At 46.4% G+C, this 19,486-nt stretch overlaps 1 protein-coding gene and 1 long non-coding RNA gene across 5 annotated transcripts in view; one reads left to right on the top strand and one right to left on the bottom strand.

Annotated features, from left to right (window-relative positions):
• Window positions 1–17,121, top strand: part of LOC143661448 (uncharacterized) — a 101,492-nt gene extending 84,371 nt beyond the window's left edge. For 2 of the 3 annotated variants that reach the window (XR_013164603.1, XR_013164602.1), the window contains 3 exons: window positions 12,550–13,130; window positions 13,270–13,409; window positions 16,274–17,121. This is a non-coding gene — a long non-coding RNA (uncharacterized LOC143661448). The remainder of the gene's footprint in view (window positions 1–12,549; window positions 13,131–13,269; window positions 13,410–16,273) is intronic. The other variant, XR_013164605.1, reaches the window with a different exon arrangement.
• The window catches only part of VIT (vitrin), a 123,097-nt gene that overhangs the window by 35,906 nt on the left and 67,705 nt on the right, over window positions 1–19,486 (bottom strand). For both annotated transcript variants that reach the window (XM_077135060.1, XM_077135061.1), the window contains exons 7-10: window positions 18,441–18,623; window positions 11,947–12,012; window positions 4,397–4,459; window positions 841–988 (exon numbers count right to left, since the gene is read on the bottom strand). In XM_077135060.1, the coding sequence (XP_076991175.1) occupies window positions 841–988; window positions 4,397–4,459; window positions 11,947–12,012; window positions 18,441–18,623 (460 nt within the window). The remainder of the gene's footprint in view (window positions 1–840; window positions 989–4,396; window positions 4,460–11,946; window positions 12,013–18,440; window positions 18,624–19,486) is intronic.

Below are 19,486 nucleotides of genomic sequence, written 5' to 3'. Positions count from 1 at the left end.
AGTGGCCCCAGATGACATCATCAGAAGTGATCCAATTATTGAGCTTGTGCAGATTGATTCCATGCTCAGTCACAGAAACTAGGCAAGAAAATGGCTGAATGAGATACAGGTGACGTGTAGGTTAAAATCTAAACTACTGCACATGGCCAGTGGCCCACATTGGTTACAGCCCATCTCAGTTATCAAGATAACTTTGGACGTGGGGTGGGTTAGTTCTGGGTGGACCCAAGACCCTTCATTAGCAAACATTAGGGGCTTTAGTGATTGATTACAAGACTCTGAAGGTGAAAAACTGGATAACTGGGTACAAATAAAGGTTAGTTGCAAGATTTTTACAATCACAGGGCAGAAGATAAGGGCTGCGCTATCATTTTCAGAGATCAAGGCAGCTGGATTACAATTTAGAGATATCAGGACTTTCCCTCTATCTACTCCAATACACCAGAAAGCAAAAAGGAGTATCTATATAATGATTTTAGTAATCAAAATCATCCCTCAATACTTTTCTCAGTTACAGCACTTTTGGGAATCTTTGCAGCAGACTCGCAGCTCAACGCCTGTTTCCACAACCCGTTACCCACCCAAATTCCTCGGCAGTTTGGGTGAGAAGACACATGGTGAAGTCTCTAGGGCTGGTGAGCTTTGTCATGAATACCCCACTCATTTTTCTGGTACCAAAGTCTCAAATTTCTTAAATGGCACTGGGTTTGCTCTGTTTCTTTCATTTACATTTACAGTAGGGAAGAAAATTAATGTGTGCTCTAGAGAACGTTGGTGTAATTTATGGCAGAAAATGAAGCAGGTGGCATCGCCTGGTGTCTGGACATTAGTGGCACTTACCCATACTGAACAACGCCCATCAGGGGACCAGCAGGGCCAATGTCAAGAGCTTGGGCAACATCTGCCAGGAACTGCTTCTGGATTTGGAAACGACGTTTGCCGATGCTCGAGCTCCCATCAATTAAAAATGACAAGTCAACTTTGCAGTCTGAGAAACGGAAAAGGACACTGTTACTCTGATTATCCCCCATTGCATGTACCCAGGCATTCTCTCATTCTCGTCTTTCTCTAAGCAGCGGCCACTGACATTCCAAAGGAAAGTAAAGAAAAGAGAGTTAGTAGGATGTGGGGCATGCTAATTTATTTATACCTATCACCAGACTTTCACTGGGCTCCCATCTAGGCTCTAGACGCTTGGGATAGTACTTATTTCTGTAAATGTTTTAGAATTCTGTGGCTCAGCCATCATTACAGACTTCAGAGGCAGTGACATCCCAGCCAAGCTCGGAAATGCCCGTGAATGCTGTCTGAGCTCAGAGCTTGTATGTGCAGACCTCCAGGAGTGCGAGGTCACCAGGACTCACTCTAACTTTATGGAATCACACGTTGGGTCTTTAGAGTGGTATGAGAGAATCTGCAAGGCTGGTGCTGTGGGGAGGGTGCTGTGGAATTTGGGAACGAGAAGTTGACCCCAATTTCCTCCTTCACTTCTCTGGGTGACGAAGCAAGGAAATTATCCATGAATATCTCCAGGAGATCAGCACTTGTTTGTAGCTATCTTGGATTATTTTTCTTTCTCTTAGTTGTGATAGAGACCAGAGCAGCTGTTCTTGGCATCGGATCTCCTATCTCTGTAAAGATACAGAGGTTTTGGTGCATGTGGAGGGGCAGGGCCTGCTGTGGCTGCAGGCTGCTCTCAACATCGCAGGTGCTGCTAGAAACTGCTAGAAAGCTACATTGATAGAAAGGTTCTGAATGAATTATATCATCTCATACGAGAAAACAGATTATTTAATGCTGATCATAAGCTCTTATTGGAATCTTTCTGTACCTGTGATTAATAAAAAATGAGAAATAAACTAACAACTGCAATTTGGGAGACAAAGATCTTTCAGAACAGAGTTCAAAGGAGGAAAAAGCAAGAGAGGAAAGTTAAGAATTGTGGGACTGGAGTGATGGAGATGACATGTGGTCAGGGGTGGGGGCAGCGCCCAAGACAAGTCCGGAGCTCCTAAGCAGCAGCACGTTTGCCCACAGGCTGCTTCTCACTGGCATCTGTGCCCCACCTTGCACTGCTTTGATGCAAATGGAGCCTTCCCGTTCCCCGAAAAGGCAGTGAGAGATCGGAGACAGATTTGTTTTTTGCTTTGTTTTTAATGAAAACAAGAAATGAACATGGATTGAGGCAATTTCAGGCAGGAAAACTGATGAGGAAATATTTACTTATTGACAAAGGACACTGCAGAATTGGCAGATGAGGGCAAAAAGTTGTCCCTGTTATGCGACAGTGACAAGCAGAAGAGACCTAAGAGAGGGCAGGGCCCCTCTGGGCCTGGCCGGCTCCTCTCAATCTGGACTCAGGGCACTTGTGCCTCTGCTCCTTGGCAGGTTGTGGAAGCTTTTACGTCCCGTCTGCCTGGACATCCAGTGCCTGCTCACTCTTCCCGTTCAGCTGCTCTCCCCTGTCCTGAATCTTCTTATGTGCAAGGAGACTCTTGAAGAAGCAAACACAACCCAGAAGCAGAGTTTAAAGATGAAGCAGGACGGCCCCTAGCTGGCCGGGTGCTCCCTCGGTGCTGCCCCTTTCTTTCCTCCTTCTGGCCTTGCAGTGTACATTGTGGCCACGAGGTGGCAGTGGTGCTCTTTAAGGCCTGCAGCGAATGTTTGCTAGAAAAGCAGATGCAGATGACACCGCCACCCAGACGCAGAGCCAGAGCCTGAATTTCAGGGTGTCCCCAGGTGAGCCGTGTGCACTCAAGGTTTGAGAAGCACCGTTGAAGGGGGTTCCCCTCCAGAAGCCAGCAGATTCATTCATCATGCCTTCACAAATGAAAACCTTTTGTTATGTACCGATGTTAATCAGAATAAGGGATTTTTCTGGGTTTTTTTTATGAATAAAGTACAGGGACTTTTTGGGGCCTCGATTATGGCTCCTGTTCATTCTTTTTCTCCTTATTTCTTACACCTTGAACTGTGTTCAGGGTCGACATGCTTATTCCATAGTTAGGTTTTGAGGGGAGGTGCTTCTCTGTTTCTCTCGTTCTCTTCCCTCCCTAGCTGATAGCCGATGCTGGGGCCCCTCTGCCTCCCGCTTTCCCAGAACATATTAGGGAGAATGGTCCAGCCCAGGCCAGGCGCTGGCTTTGTCAAATGAGAGGAAGATGTGCTGATCTGAAGACGACAACATCGGTCCTAAAGGGTGGTCACAAAATGGGCTGCATGAGCCGTTCATTGTGGCCAACAGGGCTGCAAGCACTAGGACGTGGGGTCGCCAGGAATCAGCCTACCAGTTTTCTGAAGTGCTTCGGTTTTCAGTAACGTGATACCATTTTATAGATTACTGCTGCGTGGGCCAACAGGTTAGCTCAGAACTTCTTAATGCTGGGTACATGTTAGTCACGTGAGTTGCTTTACAGCTTCAGCAAATAAAGATGCCTGGAAATGGCCATGGGCACGCTTCTGAGGCCGTGTCCAAAGGAATCCCTGGACCCAGTAGGTTTGGGGTTGGGGGGCCTGAGATTCTGCCCTTCTAGCCAGCTCCCAGGTGGTGCCCATGTGTTATCACCAAACCTCCTCCCAGATGAGCAAGATTTAGGGAGGGTTGAGCCACGCATTGGTGGCTGACCTGTAGTGATGTTCTGGAGAATCTGGAGACCCTTTCCTCGGCTAGCAGGAAACTCTTCTGGTTTTCCCTTTTCTCTGGCCCCTTCTTCCTGGAATCCCAGGGTGGATTCTCCTTCACCTATTTAGTGGTGCAGTTCTTCAGATTTAAGTCTTCCTTTCTTTTGACTTTATGCTGTCTCCTTAGACCACGGGTTTTGTTCTCACAGCCTCAGTTTCAGACTATATATGCATCATCTTGTGACTCTCAATTTCTAACCAGGCCAATGTGGGAGGCTGACAGTCTACCAGGGCATCTCATGGGACATGATGGAGCCTGCCGTCACCCTTCCCCATCTCCCTCGTGTACCACCTTCCCAGTTAATCAAAGCATCTCTATCCACGCCCTCTCTCGCACGCCCACCTCCAGTCCTTCAAGTCTGCCTTCTCTGTGCCTCTTGAATCTGCCTATTTCTCTCCATTTCCACTTCCAACTCCTAGCTCCAGCTGCCACCATCTCCCACCAGACCACGGCATCTGCCTGCCACCCGCTCTCCTTTCATCCACGATGGCTTCCTCAGTCCAGTCTTCATGCTGTTGCCATAGCGATGTTTTAAAAGTCGGATCCCTCCCCACTCATACAGACATTTTAAATCCTTCAAAAGCTTCTCCTTGCCCTCAGAACGGCGCAATAGAGGAGAAGGGAAAACAGACCCATGTAGGAGGCAGGCGTGGATGGGAGTGAGTGGGGAGAGAGGAGAAGCCACCGTGGGCTTCCTGCTGTCAGCTGACTTACTTGGATCTCCCTGGGATGCTGGCTCCGAAGACTGTGTACTTAATTCTTCTTTTGGAACAAACCCTGGAAAGAGCAGTAAGTTTGAGTGACTTACAAGCCCAGGACGTGTCTGGGCCTCCCCAGGGGAGGGGACCTGACGGGCAGTCACACCCACTCAAGCAGGGCTGTAGCTGACTGGGCCCCCCTCCACACCACTGCCTCAGTTAAAGAAGAATGAGTTAGTGTTCACCGGTGGCTGGCTAAAGACGTCGCAGGCTGCTGGGTCCTGCAGCAGGATTTGGAATCAGAAGTCTTAACTTTTGCCCCCCCCGCCCCCTTAACTTATCCTATCTGAGCCTTGGCCTATTTTCATGGCAAAGCATGAAGCCCTTTGCCTGTGTAAATTACCCTTCTGTAAACTCTAAAATGCTCGAGGTCAGGGAATGTGACCGTCACATAAACCTCCACTCTGCCCAGCACCTGTCGGTCTTCAATCAACATTTGGGGACTGAGTCAAAAGATGAGCAAGACACGAGGAAGCCAGCAAATGGGGGCTGGATGGGGAGTGGAAGTGAAGAGAGTCAGATACAAGTAAACTTAAATATGGGGGTTTGAAATTGCAGCTCTTTCCCAGAAGCAGTCTCAGAGGCAGGTAAAGTCACCAAGAGGTTTTTATACTGCGAGAGGCTGTTTGTGTTAGTTAAATCTCAGCTTCAGGGGTTTTCTTTAGAGCCATTTACCAGAGAGCCAAGATCACAAATACACCATTTAGGGAAATGCAGGCAAAAAATGAAAGTCCTTTCAGGCTTGGCCAGGCCAGTGAGTTGCAGGGGGCAGAGAGAAGCCTGCAGCCAGCAGCCAGGGACCCCCACCCCCACCTCCAGTGGGTCCTCAGCACGCCCTGAGACCCTAGGAGCCCTTGGACAGTGCAGGAAGGAGCTGGGCCTCTGCTCACTCTTGGCTGCAGTGAGCTTTCTCCTGCTTGTTATTTTTTCCAATTTGCAAAGCACATGATTTCATCTTCCCGTTAAAGGTCAGCTCACTCGTCCCACTTCCTCCCATCATTTTAAACAGTCACTTTGGGTGTCTAACAGCATTTCTCAGCCAGGAGCTTCTCAGGGAAACTCCCGGAGCTTCCACATCCGAAGGAGGGAGGAAAGGCCTGTCCCGAGGCTCGGAGGCTCTGCTCCAGCCCCACCCACCAGTCACGGCTTCCCCCAGACCAGGAGCCCAAAGGCCTCGTCTGCTGCTGGAGTTTCAAACATTGAATGCAGCCAGCAACAAGCAGAACCCATGCATGCGAACAGAAAGCCTGAGTGCCACTTTGCAAAGAAGGAAGGGGGAATACGACAGGGAACGTGCTGGAGATGACCGAAAGCCTCAACTTGCACTGGGGCTGGGGAACACCCTCCCTTCTCGCTTCTTCTTTTCTCCTTTTTTATTCCCGCTCACCCCAGGTCTCCCTGGGAGGAGTTCTGGTGTGTGCTTCCCTGGGTCACGGGCCGTGATGCTGGGGGCTGACCCTTCAGAAAGGCAGCTCCAGCTGAGCTGGGCTGTCCTGCCACCAGCCAGGCAAGGAGACCGCCCTGCAAACCTGTGACTGTTAAGCTGTGGCTGGGAGGGGGGCTGCATAATCACCGGCATTTGAAAGGACCGATCAAAGTTTCCATAAGTCTGCTTTTTCTGATTTTCAAGATTGAAAAGTAAACTTGCTACTTCAACAAAACCAGGGAGAGAGTGTTCAAGTGAAGTTCAGTATTTCCCATTTGGGGAAAAAAACGTCCAATAAAGGAGCACTGGGCCAGATTTTTGGATGAAGCAACCTGAAATCTGTAGGATTTTCCCACCCAAAGCCAAAGGCCAAAACATCTTGTCTCCTTTCTTTCTTTCATTCTGTACCTAGAATCATGGAATATTGAAATTTTAGACTTTTCAAAAGAATCTAAAAGCTCATCTAGTCCAAAGCAAAACCTCAGCCTGTTTCTAAAACATCCCTACTAAGTGAGTGCTGACCGGTCCTTGAATATTCCCTGAGACAGGGAACTCATTACATACCCAACTAAAGTAGCACATTCCTTCTTGGGCTTTTGAGACCATGAAAAAATTCCATTTATGATGCTGAAATCTTTTGCTCAAATCTCCATCCATCCATCCGTCCACACTTACTATGCACCTGACACGTGCCTAATATCATTCAGGGTCCATCTGTTCCACTAATCTATCTGAGTTTTCCTTCTTGGGTCTACAAGGACGAATCTGGCCCCTTCAAGGGGTAGGCAGACCACTTGTTTCTGGGGATGCTCTTCCCACTGGGTGCCTCAGGCAGAATAAAACCCAGTGACCCCTCGCATCCTATAGGCAGTAAAATGTCCAACGCCCTTCCCGAGGGACCAGTGCGGATAAGGTCGGAGGGCTGTTGGGAGGGAAACTTTTACCTGATAGTCCCTGATCCCTTCTGGGAAGGTCTCAGAAGTAGCATGAATCTATTAGGAAGACACATAAGGACACCAAAATGGCTGTGTGCCACTTAAAAAAAAATCTTACTTTCTCTGTCTTTGAGCTCAGAGGCTGAGGGCATCAACTGTTCAGTTTCTTAAGGACTATCAGCCTTGCGGCTTGCTGGAATTATGAACACACTCAACAGAAGTGATATTTCTCTTCACATAGTTAAAATGCCAGGCTATCTGGAGAAGAAAGCAATCTGTGCTCTTGCACATTCTGGTTTATCTGTGAGACTCGACTTTAATCTAGTTCACCTGTGAGCCACGTGAGTGACTTTGAGCTAGTGACAGACCCTCTGTGAACCTCAATTGCTTTAGGAATAGCATTAGCGGATTGGCTGGGTGGTCTCCAACTTTAGAATATGTATCACTTATATTTTTAAACATGCTATTTCTTTAGCCTTTTTACTCTGTTGCCACCTCCTGGTAAAAATGTGCACTTTTCTCTTTTCCTAAAATTGGTGGCATCTCTCAGCTTCTGCCCAAGGCTTTCTGCACACTGGAAAGTCATGAAGAATTAGAAGGCTGGGTGCCCTACTAGTTTATTAGGAGATAAACAGTTCCCTGCCACCAGGGATTTCCTAGCCTCTACTTCTTGTACCGGAAGTTTGTCGTTGTATTAGTGCCACTCTCATTTTATTTGGGGCTAGTTTGAACCAAATCACTTTCATCTAAAAGCCGAGGGCTGAAAAAATATTTGGACAGCTGACACTAATGTTTGTTGGACTTTGTAATAATAAGAGGTAAATTTGCAAGAAGGTTTGTATTCTGAAGTCAAGGAGGAACAGGGTTCTATAGTGAACTTAGAAGTCAGGTGACCTGTCCTCGGTCTACCTGGGTGGCCTTGTGCTCGCCCCCTTCTCTGATCCCCAATTTCCTCCTCTGGAAAGCTGAGCTCACATGGTAGGAGATTCAAAGGAGATAAATGCATATACATTTATCTCACTCTGAAAAGTGATTTTCACTCTTAAACCAAGAGGCAATTAGTTTTGTGACAATCCTTGCTTGGTCATCTCAGCTATGGTGGCTAAGAGAAGGATTGGTTCTGAATGATTTCATGGTAAATAAGTAGAAACCATTAACTCATAGACAGCCTCTTCAGTGTCATAATGAAAGCATCACGTCACGAAACCCCATGAGGTAGTTATGATTTTGACCCTATTTTACAGATGAGCAAACTGATACACAGGGAGGGACAGAGCTGGACTTCAAGCCCAGGTAGGCAGGCTTTAGAGGCTGTCCTAAAATACCATCTGCTTCACATTTGAGGAGTCATCATCATGCAAGCATCTCAGGGAGTTGCTTAGGCCACCTGTAGCTCGTGCCAAGTATGATGGTTAATTTCATGTGTCATTTCAGCTAGGTTATGAGGTCCAGTTGTTTGGGAAAGCAATTGCTGGCCTGGTTATCATTATGAAGGTATTTTGTAGATGGATTTGCATCTGTAACCAGTTCATTGCATCTATAGTCAGTTAATTGCATCTACAGCTGATTGCATCAATAATCAACAAAGGAGAAATGAGGGGAGTCTTCTCATCTAATCAGCTGGAGGACTTAAAAGCTGGAACTAGGGATTTCAGAAGTCAGAAAGAGGAATTTCTGCCTCTACTTCAACCAGCCAGCTTCTCCTGGCAAATTCATCTTCATTTTCATCAGGGTTTCCTACTTGGGGTCTGCCCTACAGAATCTGGACTTGCCCATCCCCACAGACGTGTCCTATAATACAATTTATTATGGGAATCCAATTCCTATAATGAATCTCATATAATAAAATATACATATATACCTTTTCAGTTCTGTTTCTCTGGAGAACTCTGACACCAAGTGTAACTAACTCCTCAAAAGGTCAGGAGCCAGGTCCGCCTTGGAACCAGGGCCATGCTTCCCCTTGCACTGGTTAGAGCTCCTTCTGCTTGCCTTGGACACCTGGAAGCCAGAAGCTCAGGGCCCAGCAGCAGCAACCCCACATGGCCCTTGGAGCTCTGAAGTCTGATGGCAAGGAGAATCAGGGGGCCCCTCAGCTTCCTGCTTTCTCCCCTCAGTGACTCCCCTGGGTGCTGCATTTAGGAAGAGGTGGCAGTGGGGAAGGCAGCCAGCTTCTGGAGCCATGGGACCCTCCCTGCCTCCCATCTTAATGCTGAGAGCTGCACATCTCCCTGGGGTACCCTCCTCGAACTGTACTGAAATGTGGAGCACCGAGGGTGTCCTCCAGGCCCGTGCCCGGGACTGTCAGAGAAGGCAAGGGCAGGCCGAGGTCCTGGGCACCAGTCGCCAACAACTCTAGGTTTACAAATGGGTTAAGCTCCAAAGTTCCATGCGGGGTACTGGGGATCTGGCAGCCCTTCCTCATGGAAACAGCAACTCCACAGCTAATGACGCTTCCAGGCCAGTGATGCCCACTTAACGTAAACAGCACTCGCTGTCCCGAGAAGCAAAGCAGCCTCACGATGGTTCCGAGGGAAGGCCACCGATGGTAACTGGAACCATCGAGGCACAGCGCACACAGCCCCACCTCTCCCTGGGAGCTCAGCAGGAGCAGCCAGGCTGGAGCTGGTGCTTCCAGGTAGGAGGGGTGGGGTCTGGCCATGGGGGGTCAGCATGCGGGCAGGGGCCTCCTGATGGACTCACGGGGGAGACTGGGGGGCCTGGGAAGGCAGAAGGTTCCATTGGGAATGTGAAAATATTGGATGCATCGCTGGCTATTTGTGTGTCAATGAGCTGCCCTAAACCCAGAGGTAATGTTTAGCTGGGTTCAAGGGAATTGCTCTCTCATGATGGATAAATTTTTATCAGTGACTGGAACGGAGAAAGGTGGCATGTTAAGCAATTTAGTGGATGACGCAAAGGTTGGAAGGATTGCTAACACATTGAAGGACAGAATTAAGGTCCAGGTAGATTGCAACATACTAAACAAAGGGAGAATTTAATAGAGACAGGGGTTATATCCCAACTTAGGTTCAAAAATTTCATAATGGCTGAGAGATTCCAAACAGTCGAGAGTTTATCCTGGAGGTTATTCTTATGCATTATATAGATATTCCCTTTTTAGTTAAGGTGTAATGGAGAGGCTGGAGGGAACTGCCTGAAAATGTAGAGCTGTGTTCCAGTAGCCATGTTTCTTGAATATGATTGTATAATGATACAGCTTTTGCAATGTGACTGTGTGATTGCAAAAACCTTGTGTTTAATGCTCCTTTTATCTACCTTGTCAACAGATGAGTAAAACATATGACATAAAAATAAATAATAGGGGAAAAATGTTAAAATAAATTTAGTAGATTGAAATGCTAGTGATCAATGAAAGGGGGGGTAAGGGGTATGGTATGCATGAATCATCATGACTCATCATATGATCATGATGATGAATATACAACTATGTGATGATATTGTGAGTTACTGATGATATATGTAGAATGGAATGCTTGTACAGTAGGAATGTTCGTGTTTGTATGTTGGTGTGTTTAATAAATAAAATAAAAATTTTAAATGCTGGAAAAAAAAAACTCAGCTGCACTAGACAGGATTAGGGTGCCCTGCTTCTACGGAAGGACAAGAAGGAAAAGCCTAGGCCTTCAGTTATTGTGAGCCCGTTAGGAGATGAGCCAGCTGCGAGACAGAGCTTTCCCCAAACAGACCTCGGGATGTTTTAATGGGCCTGAGTATTCAGGATGAAGGAGACAAATCCCCAGCACACAATGCTTCAGCATCACGTTTTGCTCTGGGTACCCCATTTTCAAAGTCATAAACAAAATATAGTGTAGCTAGAGGATGAACTGGAAACCAAGTCACATAAGGACCTGTTGGAGGAATTGGGGCCTGGGGAAGGTGAGCTCTAAAGGAGGAGATGAAAGCTGGTCTCATATATTTGAAAGGCAGTCAAACTTTTTGGTTTCAGGATCTTTTTCTGCTCTTAAACATTATTAAGACCCTCTCACCAAGAGCTTTTGTTTATAGGGTCTGAACTTTTGTTTTTGACCATATAGTAGAAATTAAAACTATGGCTTCTCCCATTTGAAACAGAATAATAAGTAGCAACTTATTTAACTAGTAAGTTATTTAAGATGGCCATATATTATTATATTTTCACATAACTTTTAATGAAAATACCTCTATTTTCTAACAAAAAAGAGTGTGTGGAGAATAATGGCACATTTTTTCAAATGCCAGGCTGAACAGAAGGCAGCTGGAACTACACGTCAGCTTCTGAGTCAACCCGTTTTGGTTAAAGGATATGAGAAAACCTGGTCTCATGAAGATACAGAGTTGGAAAAAGGAGCTCCTCACGGAATGCCTGAAAGCAGGGTCCCCAGACCACCCTTCGAGAACCACTAGTTTAGACAAATTGGGAACAATAGGCTGAGGTCCCATAGACCTAACAGTGTTGCCACCAGATGGAAGGGCTGGGAAAGTCCCCACCATGAGCAGCTGACAGACAGAGGGTAAATGCACCTGCTGGATGTCCCATGCAGGCTCATTGTTCAGTTAGAAATCAGACCAGAGAGACTTAGCATAGTTCTTTCCAATCCCATGACCTCCTGGTATTCTAAGTGAGGGGCTGCGAGATTAGATCCCAGGTGAGAGCCGGTTGAAAAGTCTCTAAGGACCCCACATGACTTCACCGGCCGTCACTTGTGGTATGTGATAGGAGCCATAGCAGGGTCTCGTGCCTAACCCTTCCCAGCCTAGGGTGCTCTGAGGGTAGGTGGGAGGGTCTGAGATGCTGGTAGGGAGCAGGGGACAGTGTGGTATATCCAGGTCTTTGCGGTTTTTCCCCAGAGGCCAGTCTGTATGGGCAGGGTGGGAGCATAGGAAGCTCAGGGAGGAGTCTTTTGAACTGACACAAACAAGATAAGAGTAATTGGGCATCCAAGTTGACAGAGGTTTTCTCCCTGATACACTGGCCACAGGCCAAGCAAATAGAGCAAATTTTCTGGAAGTTAAAATGCTTTGGTGCAACCCCAAATTCCAGTGACCTGGCACTGAGCTGCAGAGGCCAGCTCTGTGTGGGTGGGGAGGCCAGTGTTTGCAAATCCTCAGGGGACAACAGGTGGTGAGCAGCAGGCAGCTTACCCAGGCTGACATCAGCTCCAGCAAGTTTCTGGAAAGCAGATCCCAATGAATCCTGCCTTTGGGTACCTGAAGAGATTACAGCAAGGTCACCGATTCACATGCAACCACCAAGCTGCTTTCTCCCCTTACTTTGCCCCCACCACCCCCAGAAGAATGACCCGAGTTCAGATTTTCCTTGGAAGTCAGCCAAGCCCTGTGTAATTGGCTCCACCTCAGGGACATGCCGAGGAGGCAGGAAGCCTGACCAAGGGGACAGGAGCAGAGAGTGCCCCCAGGGCCCGATGGGGCTTCAGGGCCTGGGACCCAGCTGTTTGGTTCTTCAGCTCTTCTGTCCAGGAGAACAGTGCCTGGCCCCTGGCACAGGTGCAATTAGGAAACTTGCAGAAGCTGCCGGCCCTGTCCAGGGGACACATGAGCCCTGCTCCTTGTGTCAAAGTGACAGAGAACCTAAAGCCTCAAGGAATCTTTAACTCTCTAAGGAAGAAGACCTGGACTCTCTTGATGTGTGGTCCAGGATCGCTTCCTCTGGTCCAAGGACCAGGCTCAGAGCAGAGGCTGTGAACAGCATCTAACCCTGTCCGGTTTTCCTTTTATTCTCTGCAGGTCCCCAGCAATGCCACAGAGAAGAGAACTTCCTTCACCCCTCTCACCTTCCAGTTCTTGGACCGAACCACTAAGGGGGTACCCAGAAGTAAACAAAAATGAGCAGGGAATGTCTCAATTCACAGGAGAATTCCTGGAGAAGAGAGAATGCATTTCCATTAACTCTCTATCTCTCTATATATCAAATACCCCATATTATAGAAGGACCCAAGCAAAATTGGCTCCGTTCTTTGCCTGGGAGATGCTAAAAACTTCCTCCAACTCTTTCTGCCTAGTTCCTCAGGCATAAACTTGAAGGGGTGACTTTCTAGATTTACAGGTGCCTGGCAACTGAACCCTTAGGGATTTCTGTCCCAGCCTCCACAAAGTCACCTGCAGGGCCTCGAGACTGTGGAAAGGCTTTGCTTATGGAAGGGCTTCCTTACTTTCCTTACAAGTGTCCTTATAAGTCGGACCCTTGAGCAGAACTTTAGTTGGCCTAATTGGTTCAATGCTTTCTGTTCAAATCTAAATCAAATGGCAAAGATTTGGAAAGACAAACCCCATGGAAACAAGCTCACTTTTCATCAATAGCTGGAAAGGTGAATCCCTGCTGGCATGGCCGTGGGCAGCCTCCCACCTCTCTTGTGGGGTTGGGGGGGGCGGGTGGACCCAAGATCTGCAATTACTTTCAATCGGTCAGAGCATGAATGCTAATCTACCTGTTCTCATTCCTTCCAGGATCCAATCTCACAAGGTATTTCCAAGGTCAGAAGCAGGTAAAGCTTCGTCCTTGGATGGTCTGAGCCTGCCTGCTCTGAAGGAGGCACCGAGATGGGGAAAAAATGAATTTAATGCAAAACCCTGACCGAAAAGTCCAGGTAATAACAACCTTTGAATCTCACAATTGCCAAAGAAAGTATCTTTTACCAAAAGGCCATATTTCTTTACACCTCATTATTCTTAACAAGAATTCTCTTCAACTGTGCCACTCACTTGTGAGAAGGATAAAGTAATTGTCAATAGAAATGTCACTTAACATTTAGCAATTTGCTTGAACTGCGTTAACACAGTATTGATGCAAACAGCATTAGCTTTCAGTCATTTTTAAAGGTACGCAATGGATTAGCCTTAATTACTCAGTGAGAGAATCAAATGTATTTCAGCCTTCTTTATTTCTTGGGCAATTTCTCTGAAGCAAGATTTTAAAAGGAAGGAGGGAGGTTGGGGATTCTGTAAGGAGAAATGCAAAGCCCCTTTTGGGGAAAGGGACCATATAAAAGCGAGCTGAAAGAAAGAACGAAGCTTCATGGAGGGGAAGAGATGAGAGTTTTTGGAAAATATCAACTTCTCTTAGAACTGGATCTATCTCTGTCTGTAAATGAAGCCCTTTGTCTCTGGTTCAGTTATTTGGATACAAATTCAAAATAGCCTTATTTTCTCTCTAATAAAAAAAGATAACACATACTCTCTGTTTATATATACATATACATATATATATATACATATATATACACACACACTATGTATAATAAATCACCTGCCAACCCTCTTTACAGCAGTTACCAGTATGCAATTTGTACACAGTTTTCCATCTCTTCTACTATGCACACGTTTTCATGGACAACACACACGATTACACAAATCTGGTGGCACGCAGGCTGTTGTGAAGCCTGCTTCATTAACTTCGTCTGTCACTGGCCAGTCTTCTCATGTCAGTGACGGGCGCATATTCATCATAATTTTAATGGCTGTCAAGCAGTTTCCTCAACTGTTCCAACAATGGACAACTGAACTATTTCCACTTATTTTTCAGCATCCTGGTCCAGCTCATCTTCACCCTTGACTGTTAACTACCTTAGGATATATTCCTGAAAGTCCACATTCTGGGTCATTTCCCCACACTCTTGCCTACACTGAGTATTGCCAACTTCCAATCTGAATTGTTGAAAAATGACCTCTTATTGTTTCCTTTGCATTCATTTGATTCCTGGTGAAGCCGAGTGTCTTTTGTTATATTTCTTGGCCATTTGCAGTTCTTTCTCTGTGCCTTGTCTGATCAGCACCTTTGCTCATCTTTCTTACGAATGTTTTTCTTTCCCTTAATGTCTGTGAGACCGGACTTTAAGAAAAATCTTCTCCAGACACCTTAGGGAAGATAAACTCTCACAGGTGAGATAAACGTTGACAGGAGGAAATTGGATGTGGAAGGATGAGCAGTGTAGATGCTGGCCTCGCTTCCTGCCCAGCTCTCGCCACTTCCTTCCTGTTGGCTGCCCTTGGCCAGACAGTGCCACGGGGACTAGGAAAGGGGGAGACCACAGATGCCAGCATGCACTCTGCTTCTCCTCCCTGGCCTCACTTTGGTTGGTTGCGCACATATTTACTCTGTTAAAGCAGCTGAGTCAACCATGGCACTTTTGTAAATGAACCTGACTAGGTAAACAGCACTGGGAGAAGTCACTCTGTCCTCTAAGCCTGTGGTGATGCAGCTGGCCCTGCTGAGGGATTCTCCGCCTTCTCCGGAACTCTTTCCTAGGCATCTCTCTGGACCTGGCCTCCCAGGATGCCCTTTCTGGCCCTAGGAGGCAGTTCTTTGGCAACCTGGGTCTTGCAGGTCCCAATGTAGATGTTGGGGTCTCCTGTGAAGAAAAGCCCCCATGCTGAGGATCTCTACTGCACACTCTGGTTCTTGGCTCCCATGCTCTCAGCCTGTCTGTCTTGTTTGGTTTGCACATTATGAATCAGGTAAAGGGCCATGAGATGGCCTTGGAACCCAGCCATCCTTCCTTGGAGGTTTTCCACCTGGGTCAGCCTCTCCTCCTGGGTCTGGGGAGCTCCTGTCTCGTTCCACTGCAACGTTTCTAGTCTCCATTGCACTCCTTCCAAATTCCTGCCTGAGAGGTGGCTCTTTTCCTTGCCTTAGAGGAAAGATGTCTCTTGGATCCTAAGTCCAGAAGCAAGTGGCTTCAGTTCTGGCTACATTCTTGTCAGATGTCCTAAGCGAGAGCGGCCTACTGCCAGATCTCGGTGGGATGTGTTCACCGATACACCCCAAGACCCTAGAGCAAGACTTGACCCACAGCAGGCATTCAATAAGTGTTTGCTGAGTGAATAAGCTAATTAGGTTTTGATTGAACACCTATGCACTCCACTTCTAGAATCTTTTGACCAAGATAAACAACCACACATAAAAGAGAAAATAGAAAAATACTTAATAAATGTGGTAACAGTAACTCACTTGTCTTTCTGCAGTAGGAGAGTTGTTCTCTTATAATTGGCAGAATATTTTGAGGTCATTTGAGAAAAAAGGAGTTATCCAAATATTAAATATTATTGATCATAGTTAATATAGTATTTAACGATACTAAACATTTCGACAGAGTTAAATATATTATTTAATATACTTAACATAGATCGAAACCTCAGCAAATATTTACAGCTATACATTAAGACATAGGAATTCACAAAAGTGGATTGATTGGCGGCGACCCAGTGTTGGGGGGAAAGTGTGCAATGAGTGACTGTTAATAAGTCCAGGGCTTCTTTGGGTGGGAGGGCAATAAAATGTTCTAAAATTGATTGTGGTGATGATTGCACAACTCTGCGAAGGTACTAAAAACCAGCGTATTGTACATTTCAAATGGGTGAATTATATGGTATCTGAAAAATTTCTCAAAAAACGCTGTTATTTAAAAATTAAAAATACATGGGCATTCTAACATCAATTTTCACTTCTCCCCAGGTCTATGGAAAATCCTTTCAACAGGCAATACAATTTTTAAAAAGTCCCGAGCTGGCTCCTTCTCAGTCGCCGTGGGGCGTGCTGTTGGAGACCTGCCCCAAGTGTCTGCCCGGCAGCCGGGGGGCAGCAAGGAGGGCTCTGGACAAGGGTGAGGAAGGAACTCGGCGGCTGGGAGGCTGTACCCAGAGTCCCTGTCCCCAGGCCAGGAATAATGAAATTTTGCCAAATTGGAGCCACCACTTTCAAGTTTTTTGAGGTTTTTCCACAAGCCCAGGCCTAAGTCACAACAAGATTTCAAAGCTCCCAGTGTAGCCATGTAAATATGCCACATATTTAATTATACGTGTTATGTAAAAGTCCATGTTCTCTAAGGGAACAACAGGAAGAAACAATTTACAGACATGTGCACAGTGACTCCACGTCTTTGAAAGAATCAAGGCTCAAAGTGAAGAGGCTGAAATTTAGAGAAAATAAAACTTCTGGCTACAGGACCCTGTTGACCCCTGTTGACCCTGTTGACCTTTGTTGAAAAAGCATCCCTCCTGTTGCCCTTTTGCTGTCAGGTGTGCCACGTCAGCCTGAGCCTGAGCGAAGCATAAACAGGCTAGAAGGGATGTCTGGGGTATTTCAGAAAGCCAAAGAGATCATTTTTATAATATCCTTGCTCTGGAACTTGACGTCTCAGCTTCTGTGAGTTGTCTGTACAACGGGACCATAAGAATCTCTAACACACAGAGTTTGAACAAAACGACGCGCACAGTGGAAGTGGCACCTGGGTGACGTGGGCTGTGCGCGGTCGGTTATTGTACGTCGCAGCTTCCGTGAGCTGTCTGTACAACGGGACCATAACGCACAGAGTTTAAAGAAAACGACGCGCACAGAGGAAGTGGCACCTGGGTGACGTGGGCTGTGTGCGGTCGGTTATTGTTTTTTATTAATGACGGCAGGGGTTGCCTGTGTCTAATCGTGTCACCTCCACGTGTCGCATCGGAGCTGCGTGTGTGTCGGGTCGCAGATGTGGGGCCTCTTCTGGGTCTCCCAGGAGGCAGAGGCCCTGGGCTCAGGCTGCCGAGGTTTGAATCCCAGCTCTTCCACTTCCCAGCTGTGGGACCTGATGCCAGTTTCCTCACAGCCCTTCTCCTCGGTTTCCTCAACAGTACAATGGATGAACCACATTAGAGGACATCTATCCATTTCATAGGGCGGAGATGAAGATTCAGCAGGCTAATATTCATAGAGTGCTTAGAACGATATCTAGAACATTTGAGGTGTGAGTTGGAATTTGGTAAAGAGATGGGTGGACAGATAGCTGGGCTCTCTGGCCGTAATATCTGGAAGCTACAGGTGAGGCTGTAAAGCACAACTCCTGGCTGGGGGGACCATATGGGGAAATCTAGAAAAAATTGCTATGGCGCTAGTGGCTCTCCAGTAGTGGAATTTCCCACCTGCTTTCCAGAAAACCTTTAGACCTTTAGAAATGATATAAGCATTTATTAGCCCAGGGCATTGCAGCCTGCATAGAAACTCAAGATTGGACCATCTGAGGAGCTCTCTCAGAGTCCTGTTTGATGTAATGCTGAGATTAACTACATATATTGGACTTTGCTGAAGCCTAAAACATGAATTAAGAAATAAGTACAAGTGGTAAAATGAATAGCAATCAGCAAAGGGATAAAATTTTGAGGCATGTTGGTTTTCCTAAAGGGATTCTTTTTGTTTTGTTTTACTGAAATACTGATTTGAAGACTTCTGGGAGTAAACCTTTTTTCCACTTAAAACAAACACACATACACACAAACTGACAGTGCTTATGTAGAAACCTACTACCCGTTCAACTGAGTCTTTGGAGAAATGGGGACTTTTGTAATAGGAAAGCTTCATGTACCACCCACCTTTCAAAAGTACAACAACAGCAGTGTTAGTTTTTGAATTATATTAAGCTCCTTCTGCATAGTTTGCTTACCTCTGAGTCAGGACCTGAACTACCGGGTACAAGTTTACCCTGCAAATCTGGAACATCTCCAGCCACACACTCATGGCCCAGCTCTCAGGTGCTCCCCTCGCCCATCGTAAAAGAGGAGAGATGGGGCTACACGCAGGCTTTCAGGTACAAAATCCCAACAACCCATTTTCCTTGTCTATGGCAACACAAGGTCTCCATACTGACCCATCTCTTGGCTCCTGTGGCCCACAGGCTGTGGTCTGGGGCTCCCAGCAGTAGAGACTGCAGATGGGGATGGCCTCGGCAAGGCAGAGTAGGTGGCTTCAGCCACCGACCCCCGAGGCAGCGTGACCGGCTGTGCGGTTGCCCCTAGAACGGATGGCTTCTGATAGGCTTTTGTTGTCTCACCTGTAAGAGGATGGAATTACATTGAGGTCTACAAAATAGCTGCTAGGCTCTTACAGGACTAGAGAGAAGATTAAATGAACAAAATGATTGAGTGCTAGATATATGCAAAGACCTGTGCTAAGCATCGTGGGATGGTGTCCTGAGGAATGTTCCTGCCTGAGAAAATCTATAGTCTAGACATAGAGAAGCCAATAGACAAACCAAAGATTAAATAACAATAAAATATTTAAATTTAAATTGTAGGTTAAAAGCTACAATATAGCCAAGGTAGAACACGATTATCAAATTGATTTGACACACTCCAGAAACAATGGTTCATAAAGAATTGTGTTTATATTTTTGCTGTTTCAGCTCACATTGGCTCAGGGATAGAAGGGATTCTAGACCCTTTCATTGGGACTCACTCTGTGAATATGTTCTAGATATTCTAGTTCACATTGGTTCATGGCTCATCAACTAAATCCTTTGGGCCCCAGTTTCTTCTCCATCTATAAATGGGGGCACTAGAACTTAACTAGATGATGAAGAGCATCTAGCGTCTGTTTCCAGATTTTACTCTTAGGCTCGGCATGACAATTTAGCCTTCTCCTCTGTGTGTAATCCCTCTTGTCTCCCTTTTCTAATTAAGATACGTGTGATTGCAATTAGGGTCCCCTCAGATGATCCGGGTTGATCTCCTTATCTCAGCAACCTCAACTTCATCACATCTGCAAGACTTTTTTTTTTTTCCTTTTTCATTTTTTGGTCATATATGGTAACATTCCCTGGATCCAGCCATTGGGGTGCAGATGTCTTTTTACGTTGTGGAGGCATTATTCAAGTCTACTAGAGTATTCCAGCTCCAGCCTTAATTTTTCTGACAG

The sequence above is a fragment of the Tamandua tetradactyla genome, chromosome 17, assembly GCF_023851605.1.
Source record: "Tamandua tetradactyla isolate mTamTet1 chromosome 17, mTamTet1.pri, whole genome shotgun sequence".
In the NCBI taxonomy this organism is placed as follows: Eukaryota; Metazoa; Chordata; class Mammalia; order Pilosa; family Myrmecophagidae; genus Tamandua; species Tamandua tetradactyla.
Note: the sequence above shows the minus strand (reverse complement) of the source record. Positions and strands in the feature narration are given on the sequence as shown.